The sequence below is a fragment of the Crotalus tigris genome, unplaced genomic scaffold (genome assembly GCF_016545835.1).
Source record: "Crotalus tigris isolate CLP2741 ecotype Arizona unplaced genomic scaffold, ASM1654583v1 scf7180000024367.1024689, whole genome shotgun sequence".
NCBI lineage: Eukaryota > Metazoa > Chordata > Lepidosauria > Squamata > Viperidae > Crotalus > Crotalus tigris.
In genome coordinates this window covers 431,479-447,558 of record NW_024100536.1, presented here as the reverse complement: position 1 = coordinate 447,558, position 16,080 = coordinate 431,479, and the positions used below count along the sequence as shown (strand labels likewise).

Sequence of the window (16,080 nt, the reverse complement as noted above, 5' to 3'; positions counted from 1 at the left end):
TCTTGGATGACTCCCAAGTTTTCATTGTCCTGTCTTCCCAGTCCATCTGCCTTAAGTTTGGGAAATCTTTCTTTCTTTCTTTCTTTCTTTCTTTCTTTCTTTCTTTCTTTCTTTCTTTCTTTCTTTCTTTCTTTCTTTCTTTCTTTCTTTCCTTCCTTCCTTCCTTCCTTCCTTCCTTCCTTCCTTCCTTTCTTTTCTAAATCCTGAACGTTTTGTTACAAATTAGGTAATATTAGCAGCAGGATTTTCTTGTCCTACTCTCCTTAACTCATAAACATCTGCTTGTGCCAGTGTGCTCAGTTGGACTTTGAATTCCGAGCAGCTGATTGGTTCTTTTGTTGACTGGCACTTCGAATAGTCTGGTTTCTGACAAAATTGACATGACAGGACAAGAAAATCCTGCTGCTGATGTTACCTAGTTTGGTCACGAAACGCTCAGGAATTATATTTTAAAAAAGCTTGGAGGTCAAACCACAAGGAAAAACTAAAACTCGAGCTACCGGTATTCTCTATTATTTCAAAATCTTGCTTTCTTATTTATTTATTTTTTTAAAAAAGAACCCACCAGCAGGTTTTTGCAAAAGTAAAGGGAGATAAACTCAATACAGGTAGTCCTTGACTTAACTACAGTTCATTTAGCGACCTCCGACGTTACAACAGCACCGAAAAAAGTGACTTATGACCATTTTTTCACACTTACAACCGTTGCAGCACCCCCCGGTGGTCACGCGATTTACATTCGGATGCTTGACTGGTTCGTATTTATGAGGGCTGCAGTTTTTTTCGGGGCCATGTGATACCCTTTTGTGACCTTATGACAAGCAAAGTGGGGAAGCCAGATTCACTTAACCACCGAGTTATTAATTTCACAACTGCAGCAATTCACTGAACAAATGCGGCAAGAAAAGTCGTAAAATGGGGCAAAACTCACTTAGCAAATTTCTCACTTAGCAACCTACGTTCTGGGCTCAATTGTCGTTAAGTTCAGGACTACCTGTACAAACCAGTAAATATTTAAAAACATCCCGGAGACATCCAGGTAAATATACCTACAATTTGTGTGTTTGTGTTTGTGTGTATAACTAGCACAGCTGAAACTCAGAGATGCTTTTTCAAAAGTCAGCTGGGCTCTCGGTTTTTCCTTGAAAACGGTTTCGTTTCTCATCCATAAAGTTTCTTGAAGAAAATCCAGTTGCCTTTTGAAAAAGGAGCTTTGGGATAACCAAGATGACTGAGAATCTCCATGGGCACGTACAACTGAAGCTTACTTCTAAGTGCTAGCCATGACTTTTATAATAATAGATAATAATAATAATAATAATAATAATAATAATAATAATAATAATAATAATAATAGTAAAGTTGGAAGGGACCTTGGAGGTCATCTAGTCCAACCCCCTGCTCAGGCAGGAAACCCTACACCATTTCGGACAAATGGCTGTCCAGTCTCTTCTTAAAAACTTCCAGTGTTGGAGCATTTACTGCTTCTGGAGGCAGGCTGTTCCACTGGTTAATTGTTCTCACTGTCAGGAAGTTTCTCCTTAGTTCTAGAGTTGCTTTTCTCCTTGATTAATTTCCATCCGTTGCTTCTTGTCCTGCCTTCAGGCGTTTTGGAAAATAGCTTGACTCCCTCTTCTTTGTGGCAGCCCCTGAGATATTGGAATGCTGCTATCATGTCCCCCCTCGTCCTTCTCTTTGTTAAATAGACATACCCAATTCCAGCAACCATTCCTTATATGTTTTAGCCTCCTGTCCCCTAATTGTCTTTGTTGCTCTTCTCTGTACTCTCTCTAGAGTCTCAACATCTTTTTTACATCATGGCGACTAAAACTGGATGCAGTATTCCAAGTGTAGCCTTACCAAGGCATTATAAAATGTATTAACGCTTCTCATGATCTTGATTCTATCCCTCTCTTACATCCGGGACATAAACTATTTCAATTCCTCTCCTTGGGATCCCTTTATAGGGCATTGAACGCTAAAACAACTAAACACAGAGACACTTTTTTTCCTTGTGCCATCATTCTGCTGAACATTTAATTTTCAGAGTTCTGTCTTATATCTATTACCCGTGTAATATGGCTATATTAATTTTATCCTTCTCATCTATTCCACTACCCTATTCTATTGTTAATTGTTCTAACTGTCAGGAAGTTTCTCCTTAGTTCTAGGTTGCTTCTCTCCTTGATTAGTTTCCACCTGTTGCTTCTTGTCCTGCCTTCAGGTACTTTTATTCCACCAACCTTTTTACTGACTCAGGTTTAACCAGCTGCTTACAAAAATTCTTTGCCAAAACGATTTAAAAAATCTGCAAGGTTTTTTTTTTTGGGGGGGGGGGGGTTCTGCATCATTTTAAAATCTGTGTTAGGAACTTTGGATACTCAGGGCTGCTCATGTTGCTTCGGACACAACTTCATTTCTTCTAAAATCTTAACCAAAGATCCCAGTTCTCAGACATAAGGTGGAAGAGACGATAAGCTTCCAAATAATGAAATAGCCTGCGCTTTGGCAGCACGGGGACAATTTTGGAAGATTTAAAACTTTAAAAAAAACGGTAGCAAAGAAAGGTTAACAGCGAAGTTGTGCCTAAAAAAGATTAAAATCATGGCAATAGGACCAAAGTTTATTAATAGAAGATGTTTCGTTACTCATCCAGGTAATTCCATCAGTCAAAATAAAAACCTTTTGGGGAGAAACCCCTGCAGTTGGTATGGCAAGAGCTGATACATGCCAACAACTCTCTGACTCTCTGCTGAACTATTTTTTAATTTATTTTGACCGATAAAGTTACTTGGATAAGTAACAGAATATCTCAGATTAACGAACTTTGGTCCAGTTACCATGATTTTAACCTTTTAAAGATAATTTTGCCCTGCCCTGGAGGGTTGAGTTTTCATTGACATAAAGCAGAGGTGTGGATTTAAGCAATTTGTCTAAGGGACCCCTGAAACCAATGGGGTGAATGAGTCCTAGTTGTTATGTGAGTAACACAATTGTTAAGTGAATTTGGCTTCCCCATTGACTTTGCTTGTCGCAAAATGGGATCACATGGCCCTAGGGCAGGGGTAGGCAACCTTGGCTCTTTTATGACTCGTGGACTTCAACTCCCAGAATTCCTGAGCCAGCATGGCTCAGCTTGGAAACCTCTCCCTTTCCCCTCAGCGTGGCTGCCTCAGGAATTCTGGAAGTTGAAGTCCACGAGTCATAAAAGAGCCAAGCTTGTCTACCCTGGCCTAGGCCTAGGCCGCTTTATGATTCGTGGACTTCAACTCCCAGAATTCCTGAGCCAGCATGGCTCAGCTTGGAAACCTCTCCCTTTCCCCTCAGCATGGCTGGCTCAGGAATTCTGGGAATTGAAGTAATAATAATAATAATAATAATAATAATAATAATAATAATAATAAAAGTTGGAACCTGGAGGTCATCTAGTCCAACCCCCTCCTCAGGCAGGAAACCCTATATCGTTTCAGACAAATGGCTGTCCAGTCTCTTCTTAAAATCTTCCAGTGTTGGAGCATTCATCGCTTCTGGAGGCAGGTTGTTCCACTGGTTCATGGGTAGGCAACCTTGGCTCTTTTATGACTGGTGGACTTCAACTCCCAGAATTCCTGAGCCAGCCACGCTGAGGGGAAAGGGAGAGGTTTCCAAGCTGAGCCCTGCTGGTTCAGGAATTCTGGGAGTTGAAGTCCACGAGTCATAAAAGAGCCAAGGTTGCCTACCCCTGCCCTAGGACATTGCAACTGTCCTAAATAGGAGCCAGTTGCCAAGTGTCTGAATTTTGATCACCTGACTATGGGGATGCTGCAACGGTCGTAAGGGTGAAAACTGACCCTTTTCAGTGCTGCTGTACTTCGAATGGACATTAAATGAATGGCTATTAGTCAAGGACTGCCTGTATTCCTCTCTTTTCCTTTAGTCCACCTAACCACAATGGTTCCAGCTTCGTCCACATCCTCTCCGTTCTTCCCATTTCCTACCTGGCCGTCAGGTCCAACCGGTTGGTTGTAGAGGCGGGTGCTGGCCACATCAAAAGGTGTCATGGCGATGGCCACCATGAAGCTGCTGGTCATCCCGGCGCACAAGGCAATCAGCCAGCTCTCTTTGGGGAAGACCTGGTGGAAGAGGAGAGGACAAAAGGCTAGAAACCACTGAGGAGAAGTTGCTGAAGGGAAGTGGGGACACGCGGATCTCTTAAGAGAACGGCTTTGGAAGCTGCAGCCAGCCTACTCAGAGATCAGGAGCCTGGATCCATCAGAGCAAAGGTCCCCAACCTTTTGGGCATCAGGGACCGGTTTATTTATTTATTTATTTATTAATAAAATTTATATGCCGCCCAATCCCTAGGGACTCAGGGCGGCGTACAAAATTAAAACAATATAACAATAAAACAATAAATAAGTACATTCATACAGCATGTCCAATCGTATCCCGCCCCCCCCCCCCGGGGACATCAACCCCAGGCCTGCCGGAACAGGAGAGTTTTAATGGCTTTCTTAAAGGCCAGCAAGGTGGGAGTAGTTCGAATCTCGGGGGGAAGTTGATTCTACCAGGTCGGAGCCACCACTGAAAAGGCCCTTCCCCGAGGGCCCGCCAGCCGACATTGTCTGGCCGACGGGACCTGAAGGAGGCCCAATCTGTGGGACCTCACCGGTCTCTGGGAACTATGCGGCAGTATGCGGTCCTGTAAGTAACCTGGTCCTAAGCCATGACCAGTTCCGTGGAGAAAGGTTTTTCCATTGACCCGAGGGTGCGTGGTTTTGTGTGCTGCCTGCATCCCACAGATGGGACTTTGCTTGTTTGTGCGGACCAGTTGCAGGCATGCCGCGGCCCAGTACACGGAGCGGACGTTGGGGACCCCTGCATCAGAGGATCAACCCACCGGAGAAATGCAGCTCTCCACAATTGTGGATATGAAAAGAATGGAGGCACTCGCCCTCCTGGAAAAGCTAGATGGGACACAGAAGCATAAAAAATCCGATGGGGCAAAAAGACATAGTGGACCATCGAGTCTGCCCTGAGTTTTTTGTTTGTTTGTTTGTTTTCATTTCCTTTTTAATTTATTCATTATTTTTCATTGTTACTTTTTCTTTTTTCATTTTATTATTCTTTTTTATTTATTTATTTATTTAATTTTTGTTGGATGATAGACGTATGTTTATCCCAGGCATGTTTAAACTCAAGTTACTGATGACTGACCCACTGTGTTTGCTGGAAGTTGGTTCCCAGCTTTCACTACCTTTTTTGTGAAGTAAAAGGACCCATGGAGAATCTCCATCACGTGAGGCAAAAACGTGCCAGCATTCTGTTCCCATTAGGCCATGATTGATTTACTCATACTGTATCAAATAAACTATAACTGGGTGAGTGTCACAATGCCCTCTTCCATAAACCTACCATGGCTAGTTTCATCCCCCACAAGAAAAGAGCATTATGCCTTAGGACTGAGGTTCTGTTCTCTGTTCCCTATTTTTTATTCTATTCTGTTCTATTCTAATTTTCTATTCTATTCTATTCTATTCTATTCTATTCTATTCTATTCTCTGTTCTGTTTTATTCTATTCTATTCTATTCTATTCTCTGTTCTGTTTTATTACGTTACATTACATAACATCATTCCATTCCATTCTATCTATCTTCTATCTTCTATTCTATTCTATTCTATTCTATTCTATTCTATTCTATTCTATTCTATTCTATTCTATTCTATTCTATTCCTGTTCTGTTCTATATTCTCTGCTAGATTCTGCCTGCAAATCAGCAGTTTGGACTCATATAAAGCCCCATTTATATTTTGTCTCTTCTGCCACGATCAGCCTAAATTTAAACTTGCAGGCTCTCCTTGGAATAAAGAGTAAGTTGACGCCATGCATGCATGCAGGAAAAAAAAAATTAGCTACAAATCCATCTTCTTAAGCTCCGGTGCTATATTAATAGCCACTGGATTAGAAACACATTTAATACTCAGACTTGGAAAGAATAAGGAGGAAGTGACCCTGAATTTGGCAAGTAAACAGAGTATATTTTGGCATTGCTCCAAAATGTTGTTTATTTTAGTTTAGTTTTATTCTACCTTTATTATTTTTTTATAAATAACTCAAGGTAGTGACCATACCTAATACTCTTTCCTTCTCCTATTTTCCCCACAACAATTCTGTGTGGGGAGCTGAACTAAGAGAGAGAAAATTTGGCTAAAGTCACCCAGCTGCTTTCATGCCTAAGGCGGGAATAGAACTGAGAGTCTCTTGGTGATTGGCCCAAAGTCGGCCAGTCAGCTTTCATGCCTAAGGCAGAACTAGAACTCACAATATCCTGGTAATTGGCCCAAACAATCTGGCTTTCATATCTAAGGCAGAACTAGAACTCAGTTTCTAGCTTGGTGCCTTAACGACTAGACCAAAATCAAATGCATATCCCAATTTTTCTTCTCTCTAGACCAGTGGTTCTCAACCTTTCTAATGCCGTGACCCCATAATACAGTTCCCCATGTTGTGGTGACCCCCAACCACTTATACATCCCCGGGTGCCAGGGGCGTGGCCAAAGAAAAGGGGGAAAAAATGGCGGACGGCCTTGTTTGGCGACCCCCATGAAATGGTTGTTCAACCCCAAATGGGGTCCCGACCCACAGGTTGAGAACCACTGCTCTAGACCCACCATGCCAAATCCAAGTCTTCTATTATAACTCCTATACCTTTTCAAACAAGCTCTCTTGCACAGGAGCCCAGCGTACCTCAAGGTGGTTGAAGAATTGTTTGGAAAAGGAGAAGGTTGACAGCTGCGTAGATGAACCCACCATGACTCGGGGCACGGAAGAAATGGCTCCACGCCACAGCCCTAGCACACCGTGTTCTTTGTGAATCCCACACAGTGCATGGAACATTCCCTAGACAGACAACAGAAAAGGACCGATAACATTTAGAAGCATCCATGTCTATAATCATTACAGCACTCAACCAGTTGGAAGCTGTCGGTTGAAATATTTGGGCCGCTTGAAATAAGGAGCAAGCAGGATTTGGAACTATTCTTGACTAAAAGCCCACCCTGCAGATGTCTTGGAAGAAATCATTTTTGCCTCCAGGTCAGAGAACATAAAACATAGAATAATGGGGTTGGAAGGGACCTTGGAGGTCTTCTGGTCCAACCCCCTGCTGAAGCAGGAGACCCTATACCAGGGGTGCTGACTCAGGATTTCTGGGAGTTGAAGTCCATGAGTCATAAAAGAGCCAAGGTTGCCTACCCCTGCCCTATACCATTCCACACAAGTGGCTGTCCAAACTGTTCTTAAAAGCCTCCAGTGATGGAGCTCCCACAACTTCCAGAGGCAAGCCATTCCACCGACTGATTGTTCTCATTTTCAGGAAATTTCTCCTTAGTTCTAGATTGGATCTCTCTTTAATGACCTTCCACTCATTACGTCTTGTCCTGCCTTCAGGTGCTTTGGAGAAGAAAGGAAAGGAAAGGAAAGGAAAGGGAAGGGAAGGGAAGGGAAGGAAGGAAGGAAGGAAGGAAGGAAGGAAGGAAGGAAGGAAGGAAGGAAGGAAGGAAGGAAGGAAGGAAGAAAAAGAAAGAAAGAAAGAGAGAGAAAGAAAGACAGAAAGAAAGAAAGAGAAGGAGGGAGGGAGGAAGAAAGAAAGAGAAAGAAAGAAAGAAAGAAAGAGAAAGGGAAGAAAAAAGGAAGAAAGAAAGAAAGAAAGAAAGAGGGAGGGAGGGAGGAAAAGAAGGAAAGAAAAAGCAAGGAAGAAATAAAGAAAGAAAAAAGAAGGAAGGAAGGAAGAAAAAAGGATGGAAGGAAGGAAGGAAAAGAAAGAGAAAGAGAGAAAGAAAGAAGAAACAAACATCTTCTGAAATCATCTCATACATTCATTATCTAAAAAGAAAGCTTGCATCTGATCCTAGTCCTATTTCTACAAACAAGTCAGTTTCATTGCTATTCTTTACTGGCTAAACTCTACCTCAAATATTCTATCTAGTTCAAGAAAAATGCAAAAAAACCCAAAAAAACAAAAAAAAAAAAACCTGCCGTCAGGAACACTGCTGGTTTCTTTATTCTGTTCCTCAGTTTCCAGGATCACCTTGGTGCAAATAGGGACTGAGACTACATATAATCCTCAACAATCCTCGTTTAGTGACTGTTGGCAGTTATAGCCTCACTGAAAAAAGTGACCTATGACCGTTTTCCACACTTACAACCACCGTAGTGCCCCCACGGTCACATGGTCAAAATTCAGACGCTTGGCAATTGGCATGTATTTATGACGGTTGCAGTGTCCTGGGGTCATGTGATCTGCTTTTTGCAGAGTCAATGGGGAAGTCAAACCCATTTAACAACCGTGGGACTAAATTAATAACTGAAGTGATTTGCTTAACAAATGTGGCAAGAAAGGTCGTTAAAATGGGGCAAAATTCACTTAACAAATATCTCACTTAGCAACATAAATTTTGGGCTGAATTGCGGTCATAAGCTGAGGACCACCTGAATGTGCAAAGGTACAAAATAGGGGCTCAGGGTGGAAGACCCAACTTTTCTCAATCCTTCAGTCCCAGGAGAGAACATTATACACAAATCTTTTCTCAGGTAAATCTGCTGTGTTTTTTACAGCAGCCTGGCCACCGGAGGTTTCCAGCGTCGAGTTTTGAGAGCAGAGTATTAATAAGAGATTAGAAGCTGCACATTTTACAGATCCAGGAAGCTGTTTAGTCAGTCTACCTCCCTATTAGCTAGGCAGACTGGCAGCTTTCCAAGCTCTGGGGCAGGAATAATCAGGGATTGGGAAGGGATATGCTGCACACTTAACCTGGTTTGCCTCGGAAATGGTCCCAAATCAGGATGACACAGCGTGCTTTTTGGTGAAGACCTTTTAAATGGCGATTTCATTTCCTCTCTGTACTTCCAGCAAGGCAATGTAAGAATATTTGCTACAGAATGGAGAAAAATATTATCTAGGTCTAGGACAGGGGTAGTAGGCAACCTTGGCTTTTTTATGACTCGTGGACTTCAACTCCCAGAATTCCTGAGCCAGCCATGCTGAGGGGAAAGAGAGATGTTTTCAAGATGAGCCATAGTGGCTCAGGAATTCTGGGAGTTGAAGTCCACGAGTCATAAAAGAGCCAAGGTTGCCTACCTCTGGTCTAGGATGATTGCTTACTACTTCCAGAGCTGAGATTTAAGCAATTGACAGCCCGGAAGAAAATTAAATTCGCCCAAGACTAATTGGGCTGGCATGGTTTTATTTATTATTTCTTTATTTATATCCCACCATTATTGTTTTTACAAATAACTCAAGGTTGCAAACACATCCAACACATCTTCCTCCTATTTTCCACGCAACAACCCTTTGAGGTGGGTTGGGGCAGTACGCCCAAAGTTGAACAGTTGGCTTTCATGGCTGAGGCGGAATTAGAACTCACAGTTTCCCACTTTCTAGGCCAGGGATAGGCAACCTTGTCTCTTTTATGACTTGTGGACTTCAACTCCCAGAATTCATGAGCCAACCATTCTGAGGGGGAAGGGAGAGGTTTCCAAGCTGAGCCATTGTGGCTCAGGAATTCTGGGAATTGAAGTCCACGAGTCATCAAAGAGTCAAGGTTGCCTACCCCTGTTCTAGCTTATTACCTTAACCCAGAGGTGGGGAACTACGGCCCCTTTATAACTTGTGGACTTCAACTCCCAGAATTCCTGAGTCGGCGTGGCCGGCTCAGGAGTTCTGGGAGTTGAAGTCCACGAGTCATAAAAGAGCCAAGGTTGCCTACCTCTGGCCTAGGCCGCTTTGTAACTCGTGGACTTCAACTCCCAGAATTCATGAGCCAGCCATTTTGAGGGGAAAGGGAGAGGTTTCCAAGCTGAGCCATTGTAGCCCAGGAATTCTGGGAACTGAAGTCCACGAGTCATAAAAGAGACAAGGTTGCCTACCCCTGTTCTAGCTTATTACCTTAACCCAGAGGTGGGGAACTACGGCCCCTTTATAACTTGTGGATTTCAACTCCCAGAATTCCTGAGTCGGCGTGGCCGGCTCAGGAGTTCTGGGAGTTGAAGTCCACAAGTCATAAAAGGGCCATAGTTCTCCACCCCTGCACAGACCAAACTGAACCACTTAATCACGACACCAAATTTTGATATTTTTTTTAAAGGAGGGTGTGTTTTATTGACAATGTCTTTATTGCTTTTTCAAAGACTGAACAGAAGCTAACAACTGGCCAGGATATCTATTTATTTTTTTTCTCTACAGACAGACCTCAACTTATAGCCATTTATTTAGTGACCATTCAAAGTTATAGCAACACTGAAAAAAGCCACACGTGACACATTTACAACCATTGCAGCAGCTCTCCAGTCACGTGATCAAAATTCGGCTGCTTGGCAACCAGTTTATATTTATGACGGTTGCAGTGTGCCGGGATCATGTGATCACCTTTTGCGACCTTCTGACAAGCAAAGCCAATGGGGAAACGAGATTCACTCAACAACTGTGTTCTAACTGCAGTGATTCGTTTAGCAACTTTGGCAGGGAAGGTCGTAAAAGGGGGCAAAACACACTTAAAAACTGTCTCTTAGCAACAGACATTTTTGGTCTCAGTTGTGAATCATAAGTTGAGGACTACCTGTATAATAAAATGATTAGTCTTTAAGGAACCATACACCCTATGTTGTTTTTCTTTAGGTGTGCAACTTGGAGTGGAAAGAATGAAGATTTATGGAGGCAGGGAAAATGAATGACATCTTTGCCTTGTATTTGCTATAATAATAATAACAACAACAACAACAACAACTGGAGCACCACTTGAACACCATTGGCATTGACAAGTTCGCTATTAGTCAATTGCAAAAGGCGGCCTTACTAGGAACTGTTTCCATCCTGCGATGATATCTGTAATACCATCAAACATCCAATCTGCCTATCCCAGGTCCTGAGTAAGGACTCGATAGATAGACAAAATGCCAAATCCAGTCTGAACATCTGGCTGACTGTGCGATGATCAATAATAATAATAATAATAATAGTAGTAGTAGTAGTAGTAGTAGTAATAGTAATAGCAATAGTAATGATAATAATAAAGTTGGAAGGGACCTTGGAGGTCATCTAGTCCAATCCCCTGCTCAGGCAGGAAACCCTATACCATTTCAGACAAATGGTTGTCCAGTCTCTTCTTAAAAACTTCCAGAGTTGGAGCATCCACAGCTTCTGGCTATCCTACGGGACACTGAGGACATACCACCAATGAATTGCTAACAATGCTTTCTCGCAAACCTGCATGGAGAAATGAGCTCCAGGCAACATGGTAGCTATTGAAATATTAACGATTGCCAGCAGTTTCCATCGCTGGGAGGCTGTCTCTTCAGCACATGGGAACAGAGGTGAGCCAGATGTCCTTCAAGGGGCTGGTGTGCCCAGCACAAGCTCCTTCCCCAGCCATCAAAATTGGAAGAGAGCATAATTTAGTGGCAGAACAAATCACGAGTTCATTTTCTAGCATCTTTGGATAATGCTGGGAAGGAGCCCAATGCAGAACTGGGCTCAGTTCTAAACCAGTGGTTCAGAAAGGACTATTTCGTGGCGAGGTATCTTTTTTTAGTTCCAGTTTTGAAAAGGCCTGCAGATAATAATAGGGTTGGAAGAGATCTTAAGAGGTCTTTTAGCCCAGAGATCCCCAACCTTTTGGGTACCAGGGACAGCTTTCGCGGAGAAAGGTTTTTCCACGGACCAGAGAGTGCATGGTTTTGTGTGCTGCCTACATCCCACGGATGGGGCTTTGCTTGTTTGTGAGAACCGGTTGCTGGCATGCTGTGGCCCGATACCAGTCCACAAACCAGGGATTGGGGATCCCTGTTTTAACCTAACCCTCTACTAAAGCAAGAGATCTATATCACTCTGGACACATGTTTTGTCCAGTCTCTTTTTGAAAACCCCCAGTGACGGAGTATTTACAACTTCCAAAGTTAAGCCATTCCATTAACTGTTCTCACTGTCAGGAAATATTTTCTTAGTTCTAAGTTGGCTCTCTCTTTAACAATCTTCCAACTGTTACTTCTTGTCCTGCCCTCAGGTACTTTGGAGAATAAGTCAATCCCCTCTTCTCTAGGACAGCCTCTCAAGTATGGGAAGACTGCCATCATATCACCCTTGGTCCTTCTCTTTGTTAGATTTGATTTAGAACCTTAATTTGTCTTTTTTTTTGTAGTGCTTTTTTTAATAATTCCAGAGGTCCTCTAAGAAAGGCAAAGAAAGACCCTTTTTGAAAATCCTGCAAACTTGCTGACTGGTAATTTACAGTGAGGGCCAGAGGAGTGAAAACTCTGCCTCAGCAAATTACCCGTATATTCCGGCGTATAAGACAACTTTTGAGAGCGCTGAAACAGGCGCTGAACTTGGGGGTCGTCTTATACGCCGAGTCGTCTTATATGCCGGAAATAATGTAGTTTCCGGCATATAAGACGACTTTCTAGGCATGCGACTCGGCGTCGATCGTCTTATACGCCGGAAATACCGGTAGTTGCCGGCGTATAAGACGACTTTCTAGGCATGCGACTCAGCGTTGATCGTCTTATACGCCGGAAATACCGGTAGTTTCTGGGGTATAAGACGACTTTCTAGGCATGCGACTCGGCGTCGATCGTCTTGCGACCTGGCGTCGAACTCGGGGGTCGTCTTATACGCCAAGTTGCCCTATACGCCGGAATATACGGTACAAACTTTCTCGCGATAAGCTACAGAGCAAGGTCAGCTTACCTCGTGCCGATACTGGTGTCCTACAGCAATCTCAGAAGCTGATTGAGCTTGGAGGTGAGTCTTCACCTGGAGAAAGGATTGGAGAAAGGTAACTATCCTAAGAAGCAACACGTCAGGAGGATGAATTCAAAAATAATATTTGTGTTTCTCTCAGGAACGCTTTACCCTCTTCCGAAGCAGTGTTTTGTCCTATTCATCAGAGCAGCGAAAGGCTCATGTTCAAACTTGCCTTAAACCTAAGAACCAACGTTCTCACACGATGAAACCAGCATAGTAGCAAATCTGACCCTTGTAAAAGTAAGGAACAGGTGGAAAAAAAGAACCAACCAGGCAGCTCACTACATAGCAAAGCTATAAGGCAGTGGTTCTCAACCTGTGGGTCGGGACCCCATTTGGGGTCGAACGACCATTTCACGGGGGTCGCCAAACAACACAGTCCGCCATTTTCCCCCCCTTTTCCTTAGCTGTGCTACTCCCTTTTATTCTATTGACTTTTGAAAGCCAATAGAATAGACTCTCTTGAATAGAGTCTAATTCTATTGGCTTTCAAAAGCCAATAGGAATTGTCCAGGCTGTCTCTGCCCTGCTGAGCCCGCCAAAAGTCCCATTCTGCAAACAGTGCTGCACCAGTTGAGTAGTCCTCGACTTACGACCGGTTGAGTAGTCCTCGACTTATGACCGGTTGGGGGGTCGCGGCATTAAAAAGGTTGAGAACCACTGCTATAAGGAAAGATTTTTGGTGACTGCTGTGTTTTTCTTTCTTTTCTTTCTTTCTTTCTTTTTTTTTTTTTTTTTAAAAAAGCCCACATTGGATTTATCTGCAGAATTCATTCTTTATCCCTGGATTCTGAAAGGCAGAATTCCACCCAGCATCTCTTTGATTCCAGACCGAAATGAGTGGGGACAATTTCTCTTTCTCTGTTATTCTAATGCTTCTGAGCTTCAGACCCACCAGATACAGGGGGCTGCTCACAATGGCACTTGCGGCACCAGCCAAAGCTCCTGCCAAGGTGGCCCGCAGCGGGCTGATCCGCCCATCCCGGTTGTGGATGTAGCCTTCCGATTCCGCCATCCCGTAGGTGCCCAAGCGGATGCCGTTGAAGCCAAACTGATAGAACAGGGCAGGTGAAAGTCCTCGCTGCAGGGCTGCCAGCCCGTCCACCCGCCCGATGGTGTAGAAGGCGTGGAAGACGTTACGATAATGACGGGTGTAGGTGCCAGGAGCACGGAGCTCCCCTTGGAGCTGCATCCGAGTCTTCACCACCTCCAGGGGGTTGGTAAAGAGGCAGGCCCCACAGGCAGCCACCCCACTGAGAAGAAAGTCCATTATAGGAGGCGTGAAGGGAGCTGGAAGAGAAAAGAGAAACTATAGAGAGAGTGTCACCCAGACTCTTCAAAAGAGGAAGAATCCAAGGAGTGCAACTGAGGGCTCCAGCTGAAGGATCTAAGGAGGCATGGAATGGGACGATACCCCCCAGGTCCTCAGAAGGTTCAAAGAAGCACCCTGTGAAGGATGGAAGGTCAAGAGGAGGAGGAGGGGGAAGAAGGGGGATGGGGAAGGGCAACTACAAAAGAGAAGACCGCCCCATCATCAGGAAGACCAGAAGAAGGGATGAAGGTGAGGATGAAAGGGCCGTTATACCATCAGGGTCCGGGGGGGGGTGTGATTCTTTCCCCCAGCATGGGAGAACACGGAGGGGGGGCAAAGGGGAGAAACACGAGAAGCAGAAACCGGATTACGAGAACCCAGCTAGCAAAAGCTGCAGAAGAAAGCCAGGCTGGCTCGTGGAGAAGACCTTCCGCGGCAAGGAGAGGTCCAGGAAAAGCGGTTGGGTGACCAAGGGCAGTAACCCCGACGAAGGTTATGGAGCGATCGGGGAAGCGGGGAACGCAAGGCTGGGAAATCCCGGATCGCGGGTCCTCGAAGGGACGGCCGCCGAGCAGCCGGAGGAGGGCTCGGTTCGGTTCAGAGCAGAGCAATCTCGGAAGCGAGGCTGGCCCCGGCAGAGGAGAGGCTTTCCCGGCTTTTTCTCACGCGGCCGGGGCGCAAAGGCGAGGCTGCGCCTGGGAAACTAATCTCGGCTTCTCTGCTTGCCGACCCGCTGCGTCTCTGTGCGCGGAACCGGCAGCCCCTTCTCTATGTCGACCGGCAGCCGCTTCTCTGAATGCGGACCGGCAGCCGCTTCCCCGCAGGTCCCCGCCGAGGCCACGCCCCCAACCGGCGCGGCTGGCCAACGGCTCCTCACTTCCCAGGACGCCACGCCCCCGCGCGCGCCGTGGGTTTTACGCAGCGCTAGGCTTCCCGGCCGGCCGGGGCGCGGTGGGGGGGGGGAGATTTTTATGAATGAAAGGCAGAGGGGTGAGCAGAGAAGCCGGGATGGGGGTCGGGGAGGTGGAAGGAGGCGGGCTGCGGCTCTGGTCCGCCGTCTGGAGCGGCTTGGCGACCGGTGCGCACCGGCTGGCTCGGCGAGAGCAGCTGGAGCCGGCTCAGGGAAGGATCTCCGGGTTGCGCCGGCCCGACGCGCTTATCCTATGAACCGCCTTAATCCGAGGCGGTTCAAATGCTTCTTAGGGCTCGGGCTCGGTGTTTCGGGCGGAGCCGGGCATTGACTGGGCTGAGCAGGGTCTCGTGTGAATGCGTGCAGCGGGTTTGGCCGAGCGCGCCCGCCACTTAGCTTCCAGGGATGGACGCCGATTGGAGGCGAAGGAGGGTAGTCTCCCCCCTCGACGAGGCTAGCAAACGACCGAGAGGCTTTTGCAAAAGAAACCACGGATTGGCTTTTATCACAGCTGGTTTGATTTAAACCGCTTTTGTCCTTTTGCTCGATAAGCCATTGTTTGACTCGACAGTGGGCCAACGCCTACTTTTGACACCCGTCAGAAGCAGCCTAAGAGGCTGGCCGCAAACTCTTCATTTATAGGAAGCCTTAGTGCAATTGTGGATATTGCTCACTGCGGAAGAATTGTGTAAATCAGGGGTTCTCAACCTTGGCAACTTTAAGACTTGTGGACTTCAACTCCCAGAATTCCTTTGCAAAGCTGGCTGAGGAATTCTGGGAGTTGAAGTCCACAAGTCTTAAAGTTGCCAAGGTTGAGAACCCCTGGTGTAAATCCACCCACTACTGGAATGGAGAAAAAGTAATGTAAGCGTTTTGCTTAAACAACAAAGATCCTGAGGTACAAAGTTCATCCTTAGCACCTTAAAAACATCCATCCCCAAACGAGCTGGTAGAGGTTAGCTTAGTAAATGCATCCCACCCACCCCACCCCACCCCAGTTTATTATGGGATGTTTAGTCTAAATTGTGTGTTTGATAAACTGGAAACAAGTGATGAAATAACCAGAACATTCCGATGT

General features: G+C 45.3%; 1 protein-coding gene across 2 annotated transcripts in view; it reads right to left on the bottom strand.

Annotated features, from left to right (window-relative positions):
- SLC25A35 (solute carrier family 25 member 35) overlaps positions 1-14,908 on the bottom strand; it is a 36,928-nt gene extending 22,020 nt beyond the window's left edge. For both annotated transcript variants that reach the window (XR_005554808.1, XM_039327806.1), the window contains exons 1-4: positions 13,676-14,908; positions 12,724-12,789; positions 6,729-6,881; positions 3,978-4,112 (exon numbers count right to left, since the gene is read on the bottom strand). Coding sequence is in view for 1 of the 2 variants with exons in the window: in XM_039327806.1 (XP_039183740.1) it covers positions 3,978-4,112; positions 6,729-6,881; positions 12,724-12,789; positions 13,676-14,050 (729 nt within the window). In the remaining variant the exon portion in view is untranslated. The remainder of the gene's footprint in view (positions 1-3,977; positions 4,113-6,728; positions 6,882-12,723; positions 12,790-13,675) is intronic.
- Positions 14,909-16,080: the final 1,172 nt, after the last annotated feature.